This window comes from Rhipicephalus microplus, chromosome 4 (assembly GCF_043290135.1).
Source record: "Rhipicephalus microplus isolate Deutch F79 chromosome 4, USDA_Rmic, whole genome shotgun sequence".
NCBI lineage: Eukaryota > Metazoa > Arthropoda > Arachnida > Ixodida > Ixodidae > Rhipicephalus > Rhipicephalus microplus.
In genome coordinates, this window is record NC_134703.1 from 164,676,817 (window position 1) to 164,695,980 (window position 19,164).

The following is a 19,164-nucleotide window of genomic DNA, read 5'->3' on the forward strand; positions in this document are numbered from 1 at the left end:
TGGCGTAGGCAAAGGTCGCACGCTGCCCCCCCCCCCCCCGAGATGTTTTTTTTTTATTTATGGCAGAGTACAAAATGGCACTCTACCACATCTGCTGCCCGGACGGCCCCATCGGATCCAGGGGATGGGCCCCTCCCCATCGGGAAAAATTTTTGCCTTCGTTTCCGTGTCGCTTCACATCGTAGTTTAAGCAACCTTCGAGGACGTGTCTAAAGGTGGGGCGAGAGTTTGTTTAGTAAAAAAATTAATTCCAAAATAATGCAATCATGTTATTGAGAATTTCTTCATCTTTCGCAAAATTTCCCCAAGCTTCGGTACCTGCGGAGTGAAAAGTGATTCTTAGAGTCTTTTCTTTGGCTCATTGAGAGGTTTGTACGTCTCTGTCTCGGAAAATATCAAGAATATAGGAAACAAGAATGCTAACATCAATAAATAGTAGAATTTTCATAACTGGAACTAAAAGCAGTAGCCTAGGTGCATTTTAGTGCCTTAGTACAAAAAAGCCATTCATGAATGGCAATTCTCATGCAATGAGAAACGTAAAAAATATTGATTTAGTTTTTGCCGTACGCCCACAATCTTAGCTGGCCTTCTGTAAAACGTCGGTAAGTACCTTCGCACGAAATTGCGAAGTTATACAGGTATGGTAGAAGTTACCAAAAAGCTATATAGTCAAAAATTAAAAAAACACATACAAAATCGCCGCTCAAGCAATCCGTAGAAGTGGTTAACCAGCGAAAGTTCAAACGTGTGGCCCCGATGTTTGGCAGTGGGTTCAAACTGACGCCGCACCGAAGCCTTTCACAATTATTGGTTACATTCTCGTGCTAATAAGTGAGTTAAGGAAAATGTTTGGCTTTGTTTTACCACAGTGTTCCTTTCACATGCCGCAGATTGTGCCTCGCATGATCACGTTCACAGAGGAGTGTAACGAGTGATTAGCGCTTCGCCATGCGTTAATCACAGTGATTGTTCTCGAACAACAGGTGGTCACAGACGTCAAAGCCGCAGCTAAAGTGCCGCTGAATGAACTGCCACCAAAAGCAGGCGTTTACCCCGGTGAACGCCTTCACGTAATCTTCGCGTTGACGCTGTCGTGCCCGCAAAGGCGCTTGTTCGGCGCGGCGTGTTGCAAGCGTTTGACATCGCGAGTTGCCCAGGCAGCGCGGTTTCCAGGATCCGCCCCACACCGGCGCTTGTATTCCCGTTCGCGATTTAGCGCGGCTTGGAAGGCGGCCGGGACATCAGTACGCAGTTCGTGCCGGCACTCGGCCTTTCGGGACTGTTACTGCGCCTGGACTGAACCACCAACCCGGCGAGCACAAGCTCTCTCATGTTTCTATTGTTGGCGCTCTTCTACCGTTGTCCGTGGCTCACCGATGCGTAACCCATAACATGGCTTACCATAAATGGTATTTTCAGTGGTATTGACTTAAAAACAACTGGAAACCATGCAATAAAAGCATTTTTTGTCACCAAGGAATAATGAATTTACTTCTTGTAAAGGGTACAGCTTCTGTTCAATACACTTTGAAATTTTGCTGTTTTTCTTTCTTTTTTCTATTCACCTAAAATTGTTTATTTCATAGCTCATTTTGTTGTCATAATTTTGGAAGAATGGATTATTGTATAAATAACACATTATATTGTATTTATTGTAACTAACGTATTGTTCTGTGGCATCAGTATAATTGTTAGGTTCCATAACAACTGTAAATGTATTGTGCGCTCTCGCTTTATGCCCTGTAAAACGGGGGCTCGAGGCTTCTCAAGTGAATAGTTTCAATTTTGCTCGAGCCCTCGTGTTCCACAACACACAAACTTGTGGACGAAATAAAGTTTCTTTATTTGATTTGATTTGATTTATATTGACTTAAAGGTTTCAGCAAGAACTGCTCCACGCGTGCTCAGGGCCCCGGCTGCGACGGGATGAACGACGTCACTTACAATTCAGCCAATGACAGGCGTGCTTGGGCATTACGCTGAGAACGACGTAACTGATAGTACAGCTAATGGAGAGTACTCGTGACATCGCTGCCAAACAGTTTTTTTTTTTTTGTCTCCTATCCATATACAGCTTTCACTGTAAAAAGATATGTATAGAATTTGAAAGTTCAAAATGTATTGTTCCCATGCAACCTTCAACTATTATATAGTGTGTGAGTGAGTGTGAGTGATTTTAAATGCAAAGAAGAAGAAAGTGAGCCCCGTAACTGTTTCTCAGGAAGAGGACACATCAACAGTAGCTCACGAGGGATGGGGGTAGAGAATGGAATAAAAGGATAGGATTAAAAGGTAAAGAGATGGAGAGGAAGGAGAGAGCAAGGCGCAGGGACAGGGAACGACAAAAAATGACAGAAGTAAGGAGGAGACAGGAAAAATGGACACGGTCGCAGGAGTCCGAGGACGGGGCACCACTCGATGAAAGCTCTTGTCGGCGTCGGGAGATGGTGTAGGGCGAGCCCAGTCGGCCAGATCGCGGGGGCACAACCGGTCGGCACGAAATCCAGCGAGCGAGTCGCAGCGACTGCTAATAATTTGAATACCAGGGATTGCCCATACCAAAACCATGACATGAGCATGAAGCAAGCAGTAGTACTGGGCTCCGGAAATTGCGAACACCCTATGTTTTTGAACGAGCATTGGCATTGCACAGTACGCAGGCCTCTCGTATTTAGTCTCCATCAACGAATGACGGTCGTGGCCGAGATCGAACCCACCAGCGTAGGGAAAGTATAGCCGAGCACCATAACCACTTAATGACATGCTTTAGCCGCAAATAACACACACACACACACAAAGTAAAAGACCACTCAACGACAAGCACAAGCGGAGTGTTTTTTTTTACTTTGTGTACATGTGTGTTATTTGCGGCCAAAGCATGTCATAAAGCAAGTAGCAACTAGGCCAACAATCAGTATTGTTATCATAACCACTCTTCGAGCAGCACTGGAACATTCGATAGCTTCAACATCTATTAACACAGCTGTACAGCTAAGTTTCGATACTCGCTTTCCCACTCTCACGCCATCGTCACCGAGAGCGTTCACAACTGCTTATTTCTTGCACTTTCTGACCCGGAGGTCGTGGGATCGAATCCCAGCTGCAGCAACTGCATTTCCGATGGAGGCGGAAATGTTGTAGGTCCGTGTGCTCAGATTTGCGTGCACGTTAAAGAACTCCAGGTGGTCAAAATTTCTGGAGCCTTGCACTACGGCATCGCTCGTATTCATATGGTAGTTTTGGGACGTTAAACCCCACATATAAATCAGTCAATCATTCAACCATTCAATCAATCAATCATTCAATCAATCAATCAACCAATTATTTGTTGTGCTTCAAAAACTTCATGCAACTAAGCAACGTTGTGTCTCAGATTCTGAATGCATCTTTAGATAGATAGATAGATAGATAGATAGATAGATAGATAGATAGATAGATAGATAGATAGATAGATAGATAGATAGATAGATAGATAGATAGATAGATAGATAGATAGATAGATAGATAGATAGATAGATAGATAGATAGATAGATAGATAGATAGATAGATAGATAGATAGATAGATAGATAGATAGATAGATAGATAGATAGATAGATAGATAGATTCAATAAATATTAGCTGTGTCTTTGCCCGGCTAAGCCAGGATATATGTGACATGATCTAGGGTTCAGCCTATTATTCTTAGCTTCCCTGGTTCTCAGAGTTAGCTTATGCTTACTGCTTGCTGCATGGGCGGACATGCAGGCAGGCAGACGGACGGACGAAAACATGGACGGACTATAGTGAGTGGCCTCACACGAGTCAAGCACGAGCCCGCTAGTGAGTGACACGTCACTCCAGAAGCTGCCAGGACGTTTATGACGTGCCAGCAGTGCAATATGTGACGTCACTGCTCCTTGCGAATGCGAAGCACTGCTCAGCGTAAGCCGGGCAATACTGGTCAACCTCAGCCAATGTATTTTACGCTACGAAATTTTTCTCGTATACCATGGTCGTCGCCAAGATGCGACATTGCCCATACCACGCATAACACGTTCGCATACTGCCCGAATACATTTTTTGCGTGAAATACCACTCCTTCATGCAAGGAAGGTCTTTAGGCAAAATTAGGTGAAACGACCTGAAGCTACTCCTACTTACATTATTATATGCTCAGAGTGGTTTTGTGTAGAAACATTCCGTCTAATGTTCAATCTCGGAGGCCATCGTTCAGTATACGAACACCTCAAGCACATCGTGAATCTCTCCATCACTGCAATTAGTACATCAAAAAAGTGACAGGTATTTTCACTAAATTAGTTGATTGTTTATTGAAGATTGATATATGATAGCTCGAACCCTGCGTGTCATTGTTTGGCAGCTATATCACCATTTCAAGTGAATCAGATAATCTACGCTGGCGCTCACGCATAGACGACACAGGTAGAGCACATAGCTTGAGCCGTAGACGGGCAAAGCCATCACACTTACGACTGGCCCATTCAATGCGGACAAGGTGTGACATGCTTAAGGTAGGTTTGCAAAGCCTCATATATATGTGTGTCAATAGTTCAGTGGGTAGAACACCCAGCATGTACTACTGCGCACCGAAAAATTGCGGGTTTCACAACCAGATTTGTCTCACCAGGGAATCTTTATTTATATTTTTTTCATGTGTGCGTGTGCGAATTACGGTTAATTCTGTGTAGAAAATTATGCGAGAGATTGACATTGGGTTTCCGTTTTATTTGTTTATTTATTTATTTACAAATACTGCATCTTGCACAGCAAGATATTGCAGGAGTGAGTACAACACAAGATAAAATACAATACATTAAGTCGCACTAAATCACATTTAGTCGCATTAAATATAACACAAATAAAGTTTGCACATTGAGTATACACACTGAAGTATACACACTGAATAGGCAGAACATCAGGAAAGTATACACAGCTGATCAGTGAACAAAGTTTGGCAATTGTTCAACGAATTCATCGTTTGACAGCTCGCGCAGGGAGCCCGAGAGACCATTCTAAGTATCAATAGTGTGAGGAAAAAAAGAAAAGTTGAAGCAATCAATGGATGACTTCAAAGGAGCTATGTTAAGGTGTGACTTCTCCTTGTGATTCGAGAAGAAGGATAGTGAAGGTAATGGGTGCATCAATAAATGTTTCCCCATGAGTGATCTTATGCAACAGGACAAGACGGTCACAAGTGCGTCGGAGAGTCAAACTTTTTAGCTGTAATTCATTAGCATATATTGTAGGTGAAAAATGACGATCATAACGCTTCCATATAAATCTCACGGCTTTTTCCTGAATAAAATCAAGCATATTTATGTCATTGGCATGATGCGGTGCCCATACGACAGGCGCATACTCTAGGAGAGGCCTTATTAGAGATCTGTATGCTACTAGTTTACATTTCCTAGTTGCATCCCAAAGGTTTCTATTTAGGTAACCCAGCTTTCTTAACGCCTTATATGATATATTCAGAATGTGGGCATGCCATTTCAAGTCCGAGGAAAAGTAACACAGATGTATTTGAAAGTGTGTACACTTTCGAGCTTGTGGTTACAACTAAAATATGAAAACTTCAACGGATGCCTTTTATTTGAGAAAGTCATTGAGACTGTTTTTTGAAGTTCAGTGACATCTGTCATGTCTTACTCCACTCGCAAAAACGGTCGAAAACTTTATGTAACTGCAACTGATCTTGAGTGCTAGTCACATCAGAATATATGACACAGTCATCGGCATAAAGTCTCAACTTCACAAAAGTCCCAGCAGTTACTTTAACGACGTCGTTTATATAGATGATGAAGAGTAATGGACCCAGTACCGATCCTTGTGGTACACCGGATGTGACACTGACCTGAAATGAATGAGCATGATTAAATGCAACAAATTGTGTTCTTGAGCTCAGATAGTCCTGTATCCAGTCTGTAAGTTTAGTGTCGTTAATTAGTTCCTTGATTTTAATGAGAAGCTTATTATGGCATACTGTATCAAAGGTTTTCAATAAAGATGGCATCAAGCTGTCCTCTGGCATTAAGTGTGGATGCAATATCGAGGGAGAATTCTAATAATTGTGTCACCGTCGAAAAGCTAGGACGAAAGCCATGTTGAGCATGTGAGAGAATATTCTGTTCAGACAAGTACTCGATGATATGTTTATAGAGGATGTGTTCCAGTAATTTACAGGACGTTGATATTAATGAAATTGGCCTATAGTTGCACACCACCTGTTTATTGCCATTCTTTTGTATGGGAACGACCTTGGCGCACTTCCAGAGTAATGGGACAGTAGATGACTCAACAGACTTTAAAAAAAATGACTGATAAATACCGAGAGGTTCGTTCAGAATAACGTTACAAAAACATATTAGGTATACCATCTGGCCCGGTGCTTTTCGTTGTATCAATCTTGAGTACAAGGTTACGAACGCCCACAGTAGTAATTAGCATGCTTGGGGAAGGTTGTGGAGATGAGTTAGTAAAAAATGTGGGACTACGCCCATCATCACGTGTGAACACCTATTTAAAATAGTCATTAAATGCTTCAGAAATGCTAAGATTGTCAGAGCATGGTTTATCGGAAATAATAAATGAGGAAGGACAGCTCTGACTTGGGGGATTGATGGCTTTCCAAAACTTTGACGGCTTGTCTTTCATGAACGACGACAAAGCATTATTAAAATAGAAGCTTTTCGCGCTTGACATAGCAGATTTTAAACTACTTTTCAGTTTAGGAAACACAGATGATTTTATTGGATTGCCAGATTTGGATTTTTTACAGCATCTGTATTTTCCATAATTCTTTTTTCTCTCGACAACTTGTAAAGAGTAGAACAGCTTTACTATCAACACTTCACACACACGAAAAAAAACAAAAAACAGTCAAGAGTGTTTTGATCTATCTATCTATCTATCTATCTATCTATCTATCTATCTATCTATCTATCTATCTATCTATCTATCTATCTATCTATCTATCTATCTATCTATCTATCTATCTATCTATCTATCTATCTATGTATCTATCTATCTATCTATCTATCTATCTATCTATCTATCTATCTATCTATCTATCTATCTATCTATCTATCTATCTATCTATCTAGGCGCTTACGTCTTGGCACTGTCGAGATCACCCCCTTAACTTCGCGTGAACCAAAACTCCAATGGGAGGGTAAGATAGATGGTTCGACGGACAGGACGCGCTCGCCAAGACACGAATAACGTCACAATCATGTCACTTACGTCGTCAAACACTCTCCGCCAGACAGTTGCACATACACGCGGGCGGGGCGGGTATGCGCCAGTGGTGTGCTGGTATGTGCCACAGGTGATTGAAATTTAGTGTCGACCCAACATCGACGAGAACACAGATGGGCGATTTCAACACGTGAGCGTTAAGAAAAACCTGACATTGGCAGCGTTGACCCCACAAACGCAAAGAATAAACGTAAGGGTACCCGCAGAAATCAAACCCAAGAACTCTGCGTGCGCATGAAGCATTGTACCGCAGAGCCACGTCAGGTCTCGGAACTACTTTTGAAATAGACCCTAATGTTCGTGGAATGCAAATTGTGGTTGCAGTGCTGGCTTTCCGATTTTATAAACATTCCATAAGTACTCCTATAATACTGCCGTCGCGTTGGGCTAACATCAATTGCAGTTAGGTGCAATCCGCAAAAGTTTATGTAGCAGCGTCAAGGGCTGCCATCCTAGCGAGCCCCAGTGCTTCATAGCAGCTTCATAGCAGGGCTAATATTCATGTTCTTCTTTGCATTGTTGCGCAAGTGCAAACAACTAGTTATCTAATTATCTGCAACTCTTGGACATATTTCTGTGCTTACAACATTAGTGCCCTTTCTTGACGTGCCACTCAAAAAAAAAATTACACCATGGTCACCTTCGCTCCACATTCCACGCATAACGTCGATTCCCAAGGTACGTGAGATCTGCCGAATTTGTTTTTCTAAAGTGCACGTTCCTGCTTTGGTGCTGTGTGTAAAGATTGGAATGTACCAAACCAGCCTTTATGCGACTACGACTACCAAGATCACACAAACGACCTTCAGTTCGGCTGCACGTACGTGCGCCTTGTGCATTGCGTTCTCCTCTTTCTTGTAGTGCTCTCACGTCCCAGCTTTTTGGTAAAAATGTCTCATGTAAATGCCACATTGTTTAGGCTACCACAGTGGTAACAGTTGCAAGGGGGGGGGGGGGGGGGCAAACTCAGTGGTGAGTCGTTCATCAAGATCGGAAACGCTTGAACCTTGTTTCAGGCGCCTGATTTAAATGATGACGGGGAAATTCGAAGATGAGATGCAGAAAGTGTATTTGGAATTCGGATAGTACATTGACAACCACTTCAATTGATACTCTATCTTTGTTCTATTCATAAGATGACCGAGGCATGCGATGCTTGGCAGTAGAATTTTCACTGACCTTTTGTATGATACATAACTGTGCACAAGTTATAAAATCAATTTCCATCCAAAATTTATTATTGCCGAAAATAGCACGAGCCTAAAACATAAAAAAACATTCTTATTTTATTGCAAGCAATACGATAGAGCAATGCATCGCATATATAAGGTACGGTGGCTCCAAATACAAAAAAAAAATCTACAATAAATTTCCGACGCACGAACACTTTATACCACCTTCCCCTTTCTACATTCGCTACCCCTTCCTATATTCGCTAGTGAGACGGTCAGAAACAGAGACAAAGAACTTTCTTAAGTGGCTGCTTGTGAGAGCCAAAGACCCATAAGAACATGAGAGGATCATAATGGTTTGGCTAATCTCACCGTCCGTTCTCTTCTCTTCGAAAAGTTGAAACCTTAAAATATTTGAATACGTGCGCTTTGCTTCACCAAGTCTAGTGTTAATAATTTATAATTAAGTCTGAACAAGAAATTAGTTGATAGTGGATGTTGAAAATTGTGAGAAATAGCACGATAAGGAACGTCCCTTCGGCTAACGTTTGCAATGCAGCACTGTCTCCGAAGTCCAGTTGTCCAATAGATTACTCCAGCGGGTTCACTTGTTGCAAAATAGCCTTATATCATGAATTATGACTTCAGAAAGCTCACCACAGCGGCTCACCTCTAGTGGAAGCGCATTTTCAATTGCGCTGCCAGGCAGACGCTCATTGGTAGCGCGACAGAGGATCCGGCGGCCGTGGTCGTCAGCTCCAGGCGTGAAGGCAAGCAAGCTGCTCGTGTGGCCGCTCGACTCGTCAACGTTGACCACACTGCGTGTCATACTGCGGCTGCCCATCCACCAGCTCAGGTTCGCGGCCGGTCTCGAGCCCCATGAATCACAGCGAATATGCGCCGCTCGCTCTGCGACGAGGACCGTTCCCGGTGTAGCGATGGCAACCCTCAAAGGGCGCACTGCACAGTGATGAAGCAGTGGGCTTGTAAATGCATTGACGACGTCAATTGAATAACAGAAACGAAACATCTGTAGGAAAGGTAAAGGAAGGCTAACAGGCTTGTTGAGCGATAAATTCCAGATGCGGCACAAAGAACCTTACGGAAAGCACCCTGAAAGTGTCACCCTGTGGGCCCCGTTAACTAGGGGCATCACCAGAGCAACTGTTCTGGATTTCACATCCCTCGCACTTAGGGCACTGTGCGCTATGGTCATATGAGAATAAGCCGTGCATGAAAGGCAGACTGGTAAATGGATGGGATCGGGAAACGATGCGAAGGGTTCCCGCAACAAAGACCAGTGAAAAAGGCACATAGGCTTCAAAATTAAGAGCACGGAAATTATAAAATCTGTGAAGGGAAAGAAAGCCTGTTGGTACATATTTTGGTAGAAGTAATCATAAGGTCAAAACCTTATGATTACTGAAAGAGCCGAAATATTCGCCATGAGATGTCTCTATTCTTACAATTCATATCAAGGATGATGCTCGCTTTTTCCTCGTCTTCGCCACTCCGGGCCTTGCAGATTATGCGAGCCATGAGATGACTCCGCAGCAAAAAGTCGATATGCAGAACACTCCCGGAGGCTTCCCCTTCAGCCGTGCTTGCCGACTCATTGTTCTTGAGCATTCTAGCATCTTGCCACCAGGATAGTAAAGGAGGAGGGCGTCCTGCAGAAGTAGAAACTCATCAATCGAAAATAGGTGATCTTCACGAAAAATATTTCTTAGTCACTGCTGTTCGTAAGCCTGACGCCAGTGATCTGACTGCTTCTTTGCTTTTTCACTCAAAATGTTTTATGGTGCATAAAGAAAGCACACTCACTACGTGTGGAGCATCTTGAAAAAAAGAAGGACATGTTTTGCGCGCTCTCATGTTTTATCCTACATCAATGACATTAGAAGCTATGAATTTGTACTTTATTTATTATATTACTTATACAGTTGAAGCTTGATTTACGACGTAGATAATATTGACGCATTGGTATATTTAGAAGTTGTTGCATTTGACAGTGCAATTCATATTAGTCGGAGACTTTTTCATTCGAAGTGCGACAAGAATGCTCGAAAATTTAGGCACTACACAGAGCTAATTTGATAACTATTTTGTTACCATGTTTGTTCAAATCAATCACCTGTGAACGACGCTTTGGATCGTTAATTTTTACATCAAGCTTTTTCTAGTAGTTATTTCAGCCGCTCAACTTTCAGAATCAACTTTAATTTCCTCGTTTTTACCTGACGTCGATTTTTGAAAGACTTTTACTCGAACCAATGTGTGCGTATTGGAAAAATTTTCTTGGCCGGGAAGCTTCACAGAAGTGCGTGCCTCTTGTGGGACTGCTTCAGTAACATTATAACTCTCTATATAGAAAATCTTTGCAAGTCAAATATGAAATAAGGTGTCGCCTTCGCAATCTGACACTGTTGAGAAAAAATAATATTTAGATATCTATGCTAGCCAAGGAATGTACATGTATTGTTAGGAGTCAGTAAAGATTTATTATACAAAAAATATTTCCGAAGGTCCGCCGCACGCAAAAAGTGTGCAGGTGGCCTTCTCAGCCAGTTTCCAGCAACATTGGTTTCTCTTGTAACGTTATATCAGACGCAGGTTCGCATCTAGTGTCATAGTCGCTTCTATTGCAGCGTCGTCACACGCGCGTGAATGCCCCCCTGCGTTGCAAAAAACAACCATCACTCGAAAGTGTCTCGTAACAGCACCCACCTGAATTGAGTGCGAGGATGACTGCACCTCGGCTTCAAGTTCAACCGCAGCTCAGCTGGCAGTGCATCATACGCCTTATTTGAAGGTCGCACGTTCGCTTACTACCGGTGGCCAGCTATCTTTTATTTCTTTATTTTCTTCACACTTACGTCACAATTATTACACACGACATCCCATATAGATTTCTTGGTATGACTGTCTGATAGCTTATGGTACACCAAGAACATTTATATATTGATGTTTGTTATATCTAGAATAAGTGATAAGTGTTTTTAGAGACATATTTATTGTTTTTGTATCGAATGGCAAAAGCAAAGCACCTCATTCAATACAAATGCACAAAACTACCTGAGTGAAGGCATCTTACACGAAACGTGCAGTGACACCTTTAATGCATATTTTAAACCCTAGATTAGGGACTCAGAAAACTAAATAGCGATACCTTACTTTATTATATGCGTAAATAATGTTCAGTTATTTCATTTTTATTCTAAGTCAGCTCCATCACTTTATGCATGACCGGTCAGTCATCAATCGTGCCGGGATGTTTTAACCGGGTTCACCATATTTATTTATTCATTTATTTACTTATTTAATATACTGCTACTCTCCTTCGAGAGCGTGGCAATTGGGCAATACAGTAATTTTTTACACACACAAAAAGTATATAGACGTAAAAACATGCAAGCATAATAACAGGACATGAGGATCATATAACCATTGAGCAGTGCAGAAGTTAAACGTTAATTATGTTATTAATACACAATGTATGCAATAATCACAAGATACAAAGCAAGTTATAGCCATTATACAGAGCTGAAACCATACCAAAAGGCGATAGAAATGAGTTATAACGGATGTTTCAGCTCGAGTACCTGTTTTTAAGGCAATAATTATATCATTTTCAGGCCCCACAGTAGCCAGCGAACACTACCGCAAACACCGTGTTTATTTCTTATATCAATTGGTATACATAAACAAAGCTACAACTTTACCTCACCAGATTGAATGATAAGCATATTACGTGCGATTCCATTCATGCTGAATCATGAGCAGTCAATCGACTATTTTACCACGTTCGATCCCGTGTTCTCTCCCGTCGAGCGTAGTGTTATAGTTAAGCAACATTTACGGGATTTCCGAGCACAATTTCATAACACTTGCGTTTTCGTGTATTCCAATATGATTCTTATTTGTGCTAGTGTTGGTTAAATGGTCGAATTCTATAACAGTGCTGAGATACGCCCCCAGTTCTCAGTGGGCTTCTCTCAAGTTGCGATTTTTTGTAGTCCTACCTTCCTTTCTTTGGATTGTACCAAAAATGGTATGTATTTTACTAAAGTTGCTCTTAAGCCAGCCAATTACTACTGTACGCTTACCACAGTGTAAAGCGGTCAAGCTAGTCACGCTGTTGATCCTATAGAGCCCTACCAGAGTTAAGCTGTGCATAATTGCACAATAGAGTGATTTGTTTTCCTTCAGGCGGACAGCTGTGAACTTGCGCCTTTACGAAGGGTGCACGAGAGATGCGCAGTGCAGCGACTTCATGACATCTTAGTATGATGCAGTGCTCGAGAGTGTTCCGGGCACTCGGTCTACGCTACACACCCCTCCGGCTCAGGCTCCGATACCGTGAGCAGTGCAGAAGAGGTCCAGGGGGTCACCGTCGTTGAAGGGTCCCACGGTCCCCTGCATCTCCGTGCCGAGCTCGTCCGTAATGCTCACGTTGTGCGGTGACACTGCAATCAAGAGGAAAGAAAAAGACTATTGGGAAAACACAAATTTCTGCCAGCGTTCATATAACGCGGGCATGCAACCTACAAAAACTATTTACAATTACGGTATCAGGTGAACCAAGACTTTCCTTAGTGAGGTATACCGTTGTCGACAAGACCAATTTTGACCAGGTAATTGATTAATCACCATAGGATGCAACGCTGTTTTGAAGGTCTGCGCACTGGGCCTAATATGTTGAGCAGCGTTAACTGATTTCGCAAATCATGTGTATTTCTCGTTAAAACAAGAATAAAACTTCAGCTAGCAGTCATTGGTCGACAAAGCATGCAGCGGTCTCCTTTTTTTATATACCCCGTGTTTCTGCGTTTCTCAGACGAGGCTGCCGAAGAAAAACGAGCTGCACCCAATCAGAACATCTTTTTGTTTAGGAAGATGTGCCGAGGTCGGTGCATTTCGGGTCGCCTGAACACTTATTTCATTAGGCTGCCGGGGAGAGAAACAGGGGACTTTCGGGCTCGTTATTTAACTTCCCCGGATTCTTTTTCTCTTTGTTTGTGTAGGCGTGCGTCTCCGCGCAAGCAAAACTGCAGAGTAGTAGCGGATTTTGTTTCCTTTCGCCTTTCTTGGGGACATCAATCTGTGCTGGTGCTGAAGCCCATAGTTTGGGAATCGAGTTGGGAGAAATCATCGAAGGTGAAAGTACAGAGCAGAAAAAAACTACAAAAGACAATAATATTGCTCACAGGTTTGAGTTTAGAATTTAGGTAAATCTTTGTAAACAATGTTAGAAGACTGAATATGCGCAAACAGCACCCAACGAGTGATGGCAGGGTGCAGGCGCTGGCCGTTTAAAAAAAAAAGTGTCTACATTCTCTTGCTTCGTGTTTATTTTAAACCCGGCGCTTTCCCTTCCCACACTTTTGCTGTTCATGAATTTCAGCCAACATCTCTTCATAGAATGACTGTCTCTCTAACCTCTCCATTGTCTTCCCCCTTTCTGAAGCTTCTGTATCTGCTATCCACTCAAGAAGACCTGCTTGTCATGCTTCAGACAATCCAAGTGCCTGCCCGCTTCGATAGAAACTCGAAACAGCCAACGCTACTTGAACAAGCGACAAAAAAGGCAAACACAGAGTGACAGAGGCTTGTCATCGCAAGTGCTTGTGAACTCGAGACAAGGGTCCCACTCGTCGATCGATGCACGCCTCGGAACACGTCGTCACTGGAGGCGCGCGACACGGCGCACGTCAGGCGTTGCGCATTGAGACAAAAAGTTGCGCCCTGGAGCAGAAAAACGGTGCTCTTTGTGGCAAGGGGAGATGCTTTCGAATCAGAGAAGGAGGGAGGGAGTGCATTATTTCCGCCATCGTGTCAAAATGGGAATGTCGCCCAGCCCGTAGCGCACCAAGTGGCGACGTCTTTTTTTTTTTCCTTCGTTCATTTTTTTTTTTGAGGAACTCACTCGGCTATCTGACACTGTGCGTTGGTCTCGCTCGGTCCTCTGTTGCATTCGTTGGCAGGAATGGTAAGCGCGACGCAGTCTGATTCTCTGCACTCCGAGCGAGTAGTTCAACACATGGCTCAGTATGAATAATGGGCCTTGTCAGTCGCTCATCTTTGGCTGGAAAGAGCAATATGACGTGGAGAAAATACTCCGTCAGCGTGCTATCGTACTCATTGACATTGTCAGCGTGTGCCAAAGAAGTGTGGTGAAATTAAAGAGTGGCATCGGTAAGCGACAAACTTGAAGTAGCTTTGCACATTCCAGACGAATCCAAACTTCGAAGCCGATGTGATGCATGACAGTCTGAGCTATAGTCTCTGATTAGGGCACGGGTAAACTCGCAAACTTTATAATGCGCAGCATTTTTGCAATATTACTTCAGATTCAACGTCCGAAAACCACGTTATCATTCTAAGAGACGCCGTACAGTGGAGGGCTCCATAAATTGTAACCACCTAAAGGTATTTACCTGCGTCCTAATCTAAATACACAGGCCTTGTTCAATCTAACCTCCATCTAAAATGTGGCCGCCACTTCCAGGATTCAATCCCATGGCTTACGGGTGAGCAGTCCAGCGTAGCATATTAGGCTCTCCTATGCAAGGTGCAAGCAACTTTAATTAAAAAAAATAGACATTTTTTTTTCTAATCTGTCTTTGTTAAACTAAGTTGAAAGTCAGCACCGTAAGATATGTCACATTTGCTTCAGTTTTAGGGGCGAAGCTCCTTAAGGCGTGGGCTGTGCGTCCCCTGTATGTAGACACCTCTCATTTAGTTCTTGCAGTGTTCACTAGATGGCGGTACCGTTCCTTGTATGTAGCCACCTCTCGTTTAGTTCTTGCAGTGTTCACTAGATGGCGGTACTTGTAACTGATGATGAAAAGATGCAAGATGTTATAAACTAGACGGCGGTACTTGTAGTTGATGATGAGAGATGTGATACGTTATAAAATAGGAATGATGTCACATATGGCACGTGTCATTGGTGGAAGGCAATCGTTCGATTTAGTGCGGCGACGTACGCTAGGGGGGGGGGAGCATTGTAATAAAATCGAGTGGGCAAAATGTACGGAAGATTCTTGGTTTGCCAGGCTTTCCTCCAGAGCTTCGCCCACTCATCATCATTCACTTAGTGGATATGGCGGCACTGTTTTTTCTTGCACCAGGCACTGCCAATCTTCCTCGGAGTAAATTTCGTAATTACGGGCATTGGTTGTCAGCCGTAGTAATTAAGTTGCTTTGACATTGTACTGATATATTCGCAACGGCATAGCTTTGTTTTTAGAGTAGTAGCGATATACCATCGAAATGATGTGCAAGATTGTACTTATACTTATACTAAGGTGTACGGTAAAGAACACCAGCTGAGAAAAATACATTCACGCCAGCCACGTCACAATATCTAAATTACGCGCACTTTCCCAGCACAGAACGGCGCGTTACACTAACAAGAATAAGCCATCCTTCGCTCTACGCGATGGTATGGCATACAACGTTTACCTGAAAATAAATGAGGAAGGCTCATCCTCAATTATTCTCATAAATGAAGCAACACTCTATCAAGAAAGATAGATCTCCTTATTCTTAATACCAACCTCACTACAAATGATGCCGATGCCGAAAGTTTCACAAAACGAGCTCTATCATTGCCACGTTAATATACTTTCTGAAAGCAGGGCAGCCAGGAGTAAAAAAATTGCACTGTCAGCTACGAATTACAACCGCTCCCACTTCAATCCCTTCGATGCTGCTTAGATGGTTTCATATGTGGGGTTTATTGTCCCAAACCCATTATATGATTTGAGAGACGCCGTAGTGGAGGGCTCTGAAAATTTCGACCACCTGGGGTTCTCTAGCGTGCACCCAAATGTGAGCATGCGGGCCCACAACATTTCTGCCTGTATAGGAAATACAGCCGCCGCAGCCGGGATTCGATCCCGCGATATGCGGGTGAGCAGCCGAGTATACCTTAGCCACTAGACCACCGTGGCGGGGTGATGCTGCTTACAGATATAATGACCAGCAGCAGATTAAGGAGTGTTAGTGGTCAGCACAAAACGCAAGCGATTCCTGCGTTTTTTTTTACTGCGAAGCATTTGTTAGTGAACTTCGGTGCTTTGAGCGACTTTGTCTATCTGTCTATTTAGACGCTTACATTTGGGAGCTCTCGTGGTACCCTCTAAACTTGGCGTAAACCAAAATTATTATGGGAGGGTAAGATGGTTTGACGAATACGACGCGCCTGTCAAGACATGAATAATTTCACGATTCCGTCGCGTACGTCATCAAACACTTCCCGCAAGACAGTGGCACATTTTCACGGGCGGGTACGTGCCGCTGGTATGCGGGTTTGTGCCGCAGGTGATTGAAACTTAGTATCTACCCAGGAACGTCGCGAACACACAGGGACATTCCTAACGCGCGAGCGTCAAGAAATACCGCACATCAATAGCGTTGACCCGACGAATGCAAAGAATAAATGCCAGCGTCCCAGCTGGAATCGAACCCAAGGATTCTGCGTGGCATTGAAGCATTCTGCCACAGAGCGACGCCAGGTCTCGGAACTACTTTTCAAGTAGATGTTAATTTTCTTGAAACGTCAATACTTGTTGCAGTGCTGCCTGCCCAATTTTATAAACATTACATATGTACAACCACAGCCACGTCTGCGTAGAGCACGTGATCAGCCAGTTTTTGCTCTGTGAAGCGACAGCTTGAGGCACTTTCAAGCTCTGACGAGGCTTGTCAGGAACATGCGCGGCCTAGAAGTCAGGTTGACCTTGTCTCGGAACTACTTTTGCAGGTCTCGGAACTACTTTTTAAATATACGCTAATCTTCGTGCAACGTCAATAGTGGCTGCAGTGCTGCCTACCCAACTTTATAAACACAACATATGTACTCCTTTGATACACCCGTCACGCCGGGTTAGCGTCAATTGTGCTGAGGTGCCATGCGCTTAAGCTGATCCTTGTAGCAGTGTCCAGGGCCAGTAACTTCGCGAGCTTCAGAGCTTTACATCAGGTTCTGGTGTTGCTAATACCCAAGTTCCAGTTGGCATCGCTGCGCAAGTGCACACAGCTGATTATATAAATATCTGCAACTCTTCAACATAGGTCTGCGCGTGCAACGTTTGTACATATATTTAGCGTCATTTCATGACGTGTTGCTTAATAAAAGAATTGCAATATGGTCACCTTCCTTTCGCATGCTTCGCATAACATCGATTCCCAGGTAGGTGGGACCTGCCCATTTTTTTTTCACAAGAGCCATAAGAGAATGGAATACTCTCTCACCTGATGTTGTTACGAGTACGGACAACGATGCGTCTTACCACCTTTGTGAGGGTGAATATTTAGTTTTTTTCTTTGAACTCCTGCTGTAATGCCCACTGGGGTGATGCATGTATGCAATAAACAACATGAACACTAATAATAATAATAATAATAATAATAATAATAATAAATCCGTGGAATAGCGAAGCAGCCAGTGAGAAACTGACTGGCTGGCGAGGTGTCGTGCATCCACCACTACATTTGAAATGCTATTCTGAACCCGGTGTACAACCCAGCCAGCGGTTATGACACTGTTTTTGAACCGTAACGACCAAAATTCAGAATCCACTCACCAAGAAAGTTTGCTTCGTATTATTCATTCCTTCATTCGTCACCCTTCTTGTGTCGTGAACGTGAAATGAATACTGGTTCCTCATCTGGTCACGTGACTTGCGTAACTCGTGCTCCCTCCGTGACGAAGACGACAACGGCACGGAGTGAACTAGGTTGAAGTTGACGCTGAAGTTTATTTTAGGCAAAATGAAAAGCGGTACAATAAAAGACGGAGACGTACAAATTGCCTTTTTGTCTAGGGGACCGGCGAAAGGGCCTAAATGTACAATATATTACAATTTAACGAGGCGATGACTGCGCACAAATTATTTCGGAATTTTGAAAGGTTGTAAAATAACGCCTAATATTTTCTGTCTTTTGAAGTTTATTAAAGTAACACAACAGCACCAAAACGCTAATAAGCCCTAAATTTGCCGGGCAGCTTGCACCAGAATGTATGAAAAGTCCGTGAGGCTGGCAGTACAACCCACCATGTCCGAGTGGTAGACGTTCATGGAAAGGTATGACAGGCTAATAATATGCAAATGCGAGAAAAAACCAAGGCTGTGATGATATATAGTAGCCGAACGAGAAATTGCTGATAAGGAATGCGTTCAATTTACCGCATAAACCACAAAATGACGAAAACAACCACCATGTTCTTGTGGAATCATTTACAGGGGCAATAAACAACCACCGCCCGCAGTGCCCCCTGGTACGTAAGGGCGCTAAAAAAGTTGCTGTTAAGTTCATTGATTCGTGGATAGGCATGGTGGACTCTTTCGTCAAAATAAAACTAGGATCGTGAACAAACCGGCTACATATATTAGTGCGATAGTGATATAGTGCCCGCCCTGGAAAAAAAAATCTGCCTATGTCAAAAGTTCAAATGAATCAACTTATATTTTACCCATTTATTGATACCCGTTATGGTGCTCGGCTGCTCACCCACAGGTTGCGTGATCGAATCCCACCCGCGGCAGCCACATTTTCAATTGAGGCGAACTTGTGGCCTGCGTTTTCGACAAGCTACTGCCTGGCACCTTAGTCTCCGAATGACGAATAACGTACATTGTGACTAAGTACCATTGAAGCAAAGTACCGATAATACTTTGCCACTTTAACGTGGCCCTTACTCCAAAGGTGCACCAAATAAG

The 19,164-nt window shown here is 43.2% G+C and overlaps 1 protein-coding gene across 1 annotated transcript in view; it reads right to left on the reverse strand.

Moving 5' to 3' along the window:
- The window catches only part of LOC119172936 (nephrin), a 210,235-nt gene that overhangs the window by 130,201 nt on the left and 60,870 nt on the right, over positions 1-19,164 (reverse strand). Inside the window, exons 3-5 of the mRNA XM_037424077.2 lie at positions 12,793-12,900; positions 9,901-10,104; positions 9,105-9,394 (exon numbers count right to left, since the gene is read on the reverse strand). Of these exons, the coding sequence (XP_037279974.2) occupies positions 9,105-9,394; positions 9,901-10,104; positions 12,793-12,900 (602 nt within the window). The remainder of the gene's footprint in view (positions 1-9,104; positions 9,395-9,900; positions 10,105-12,792; positions 12,901-19,164) is intronic.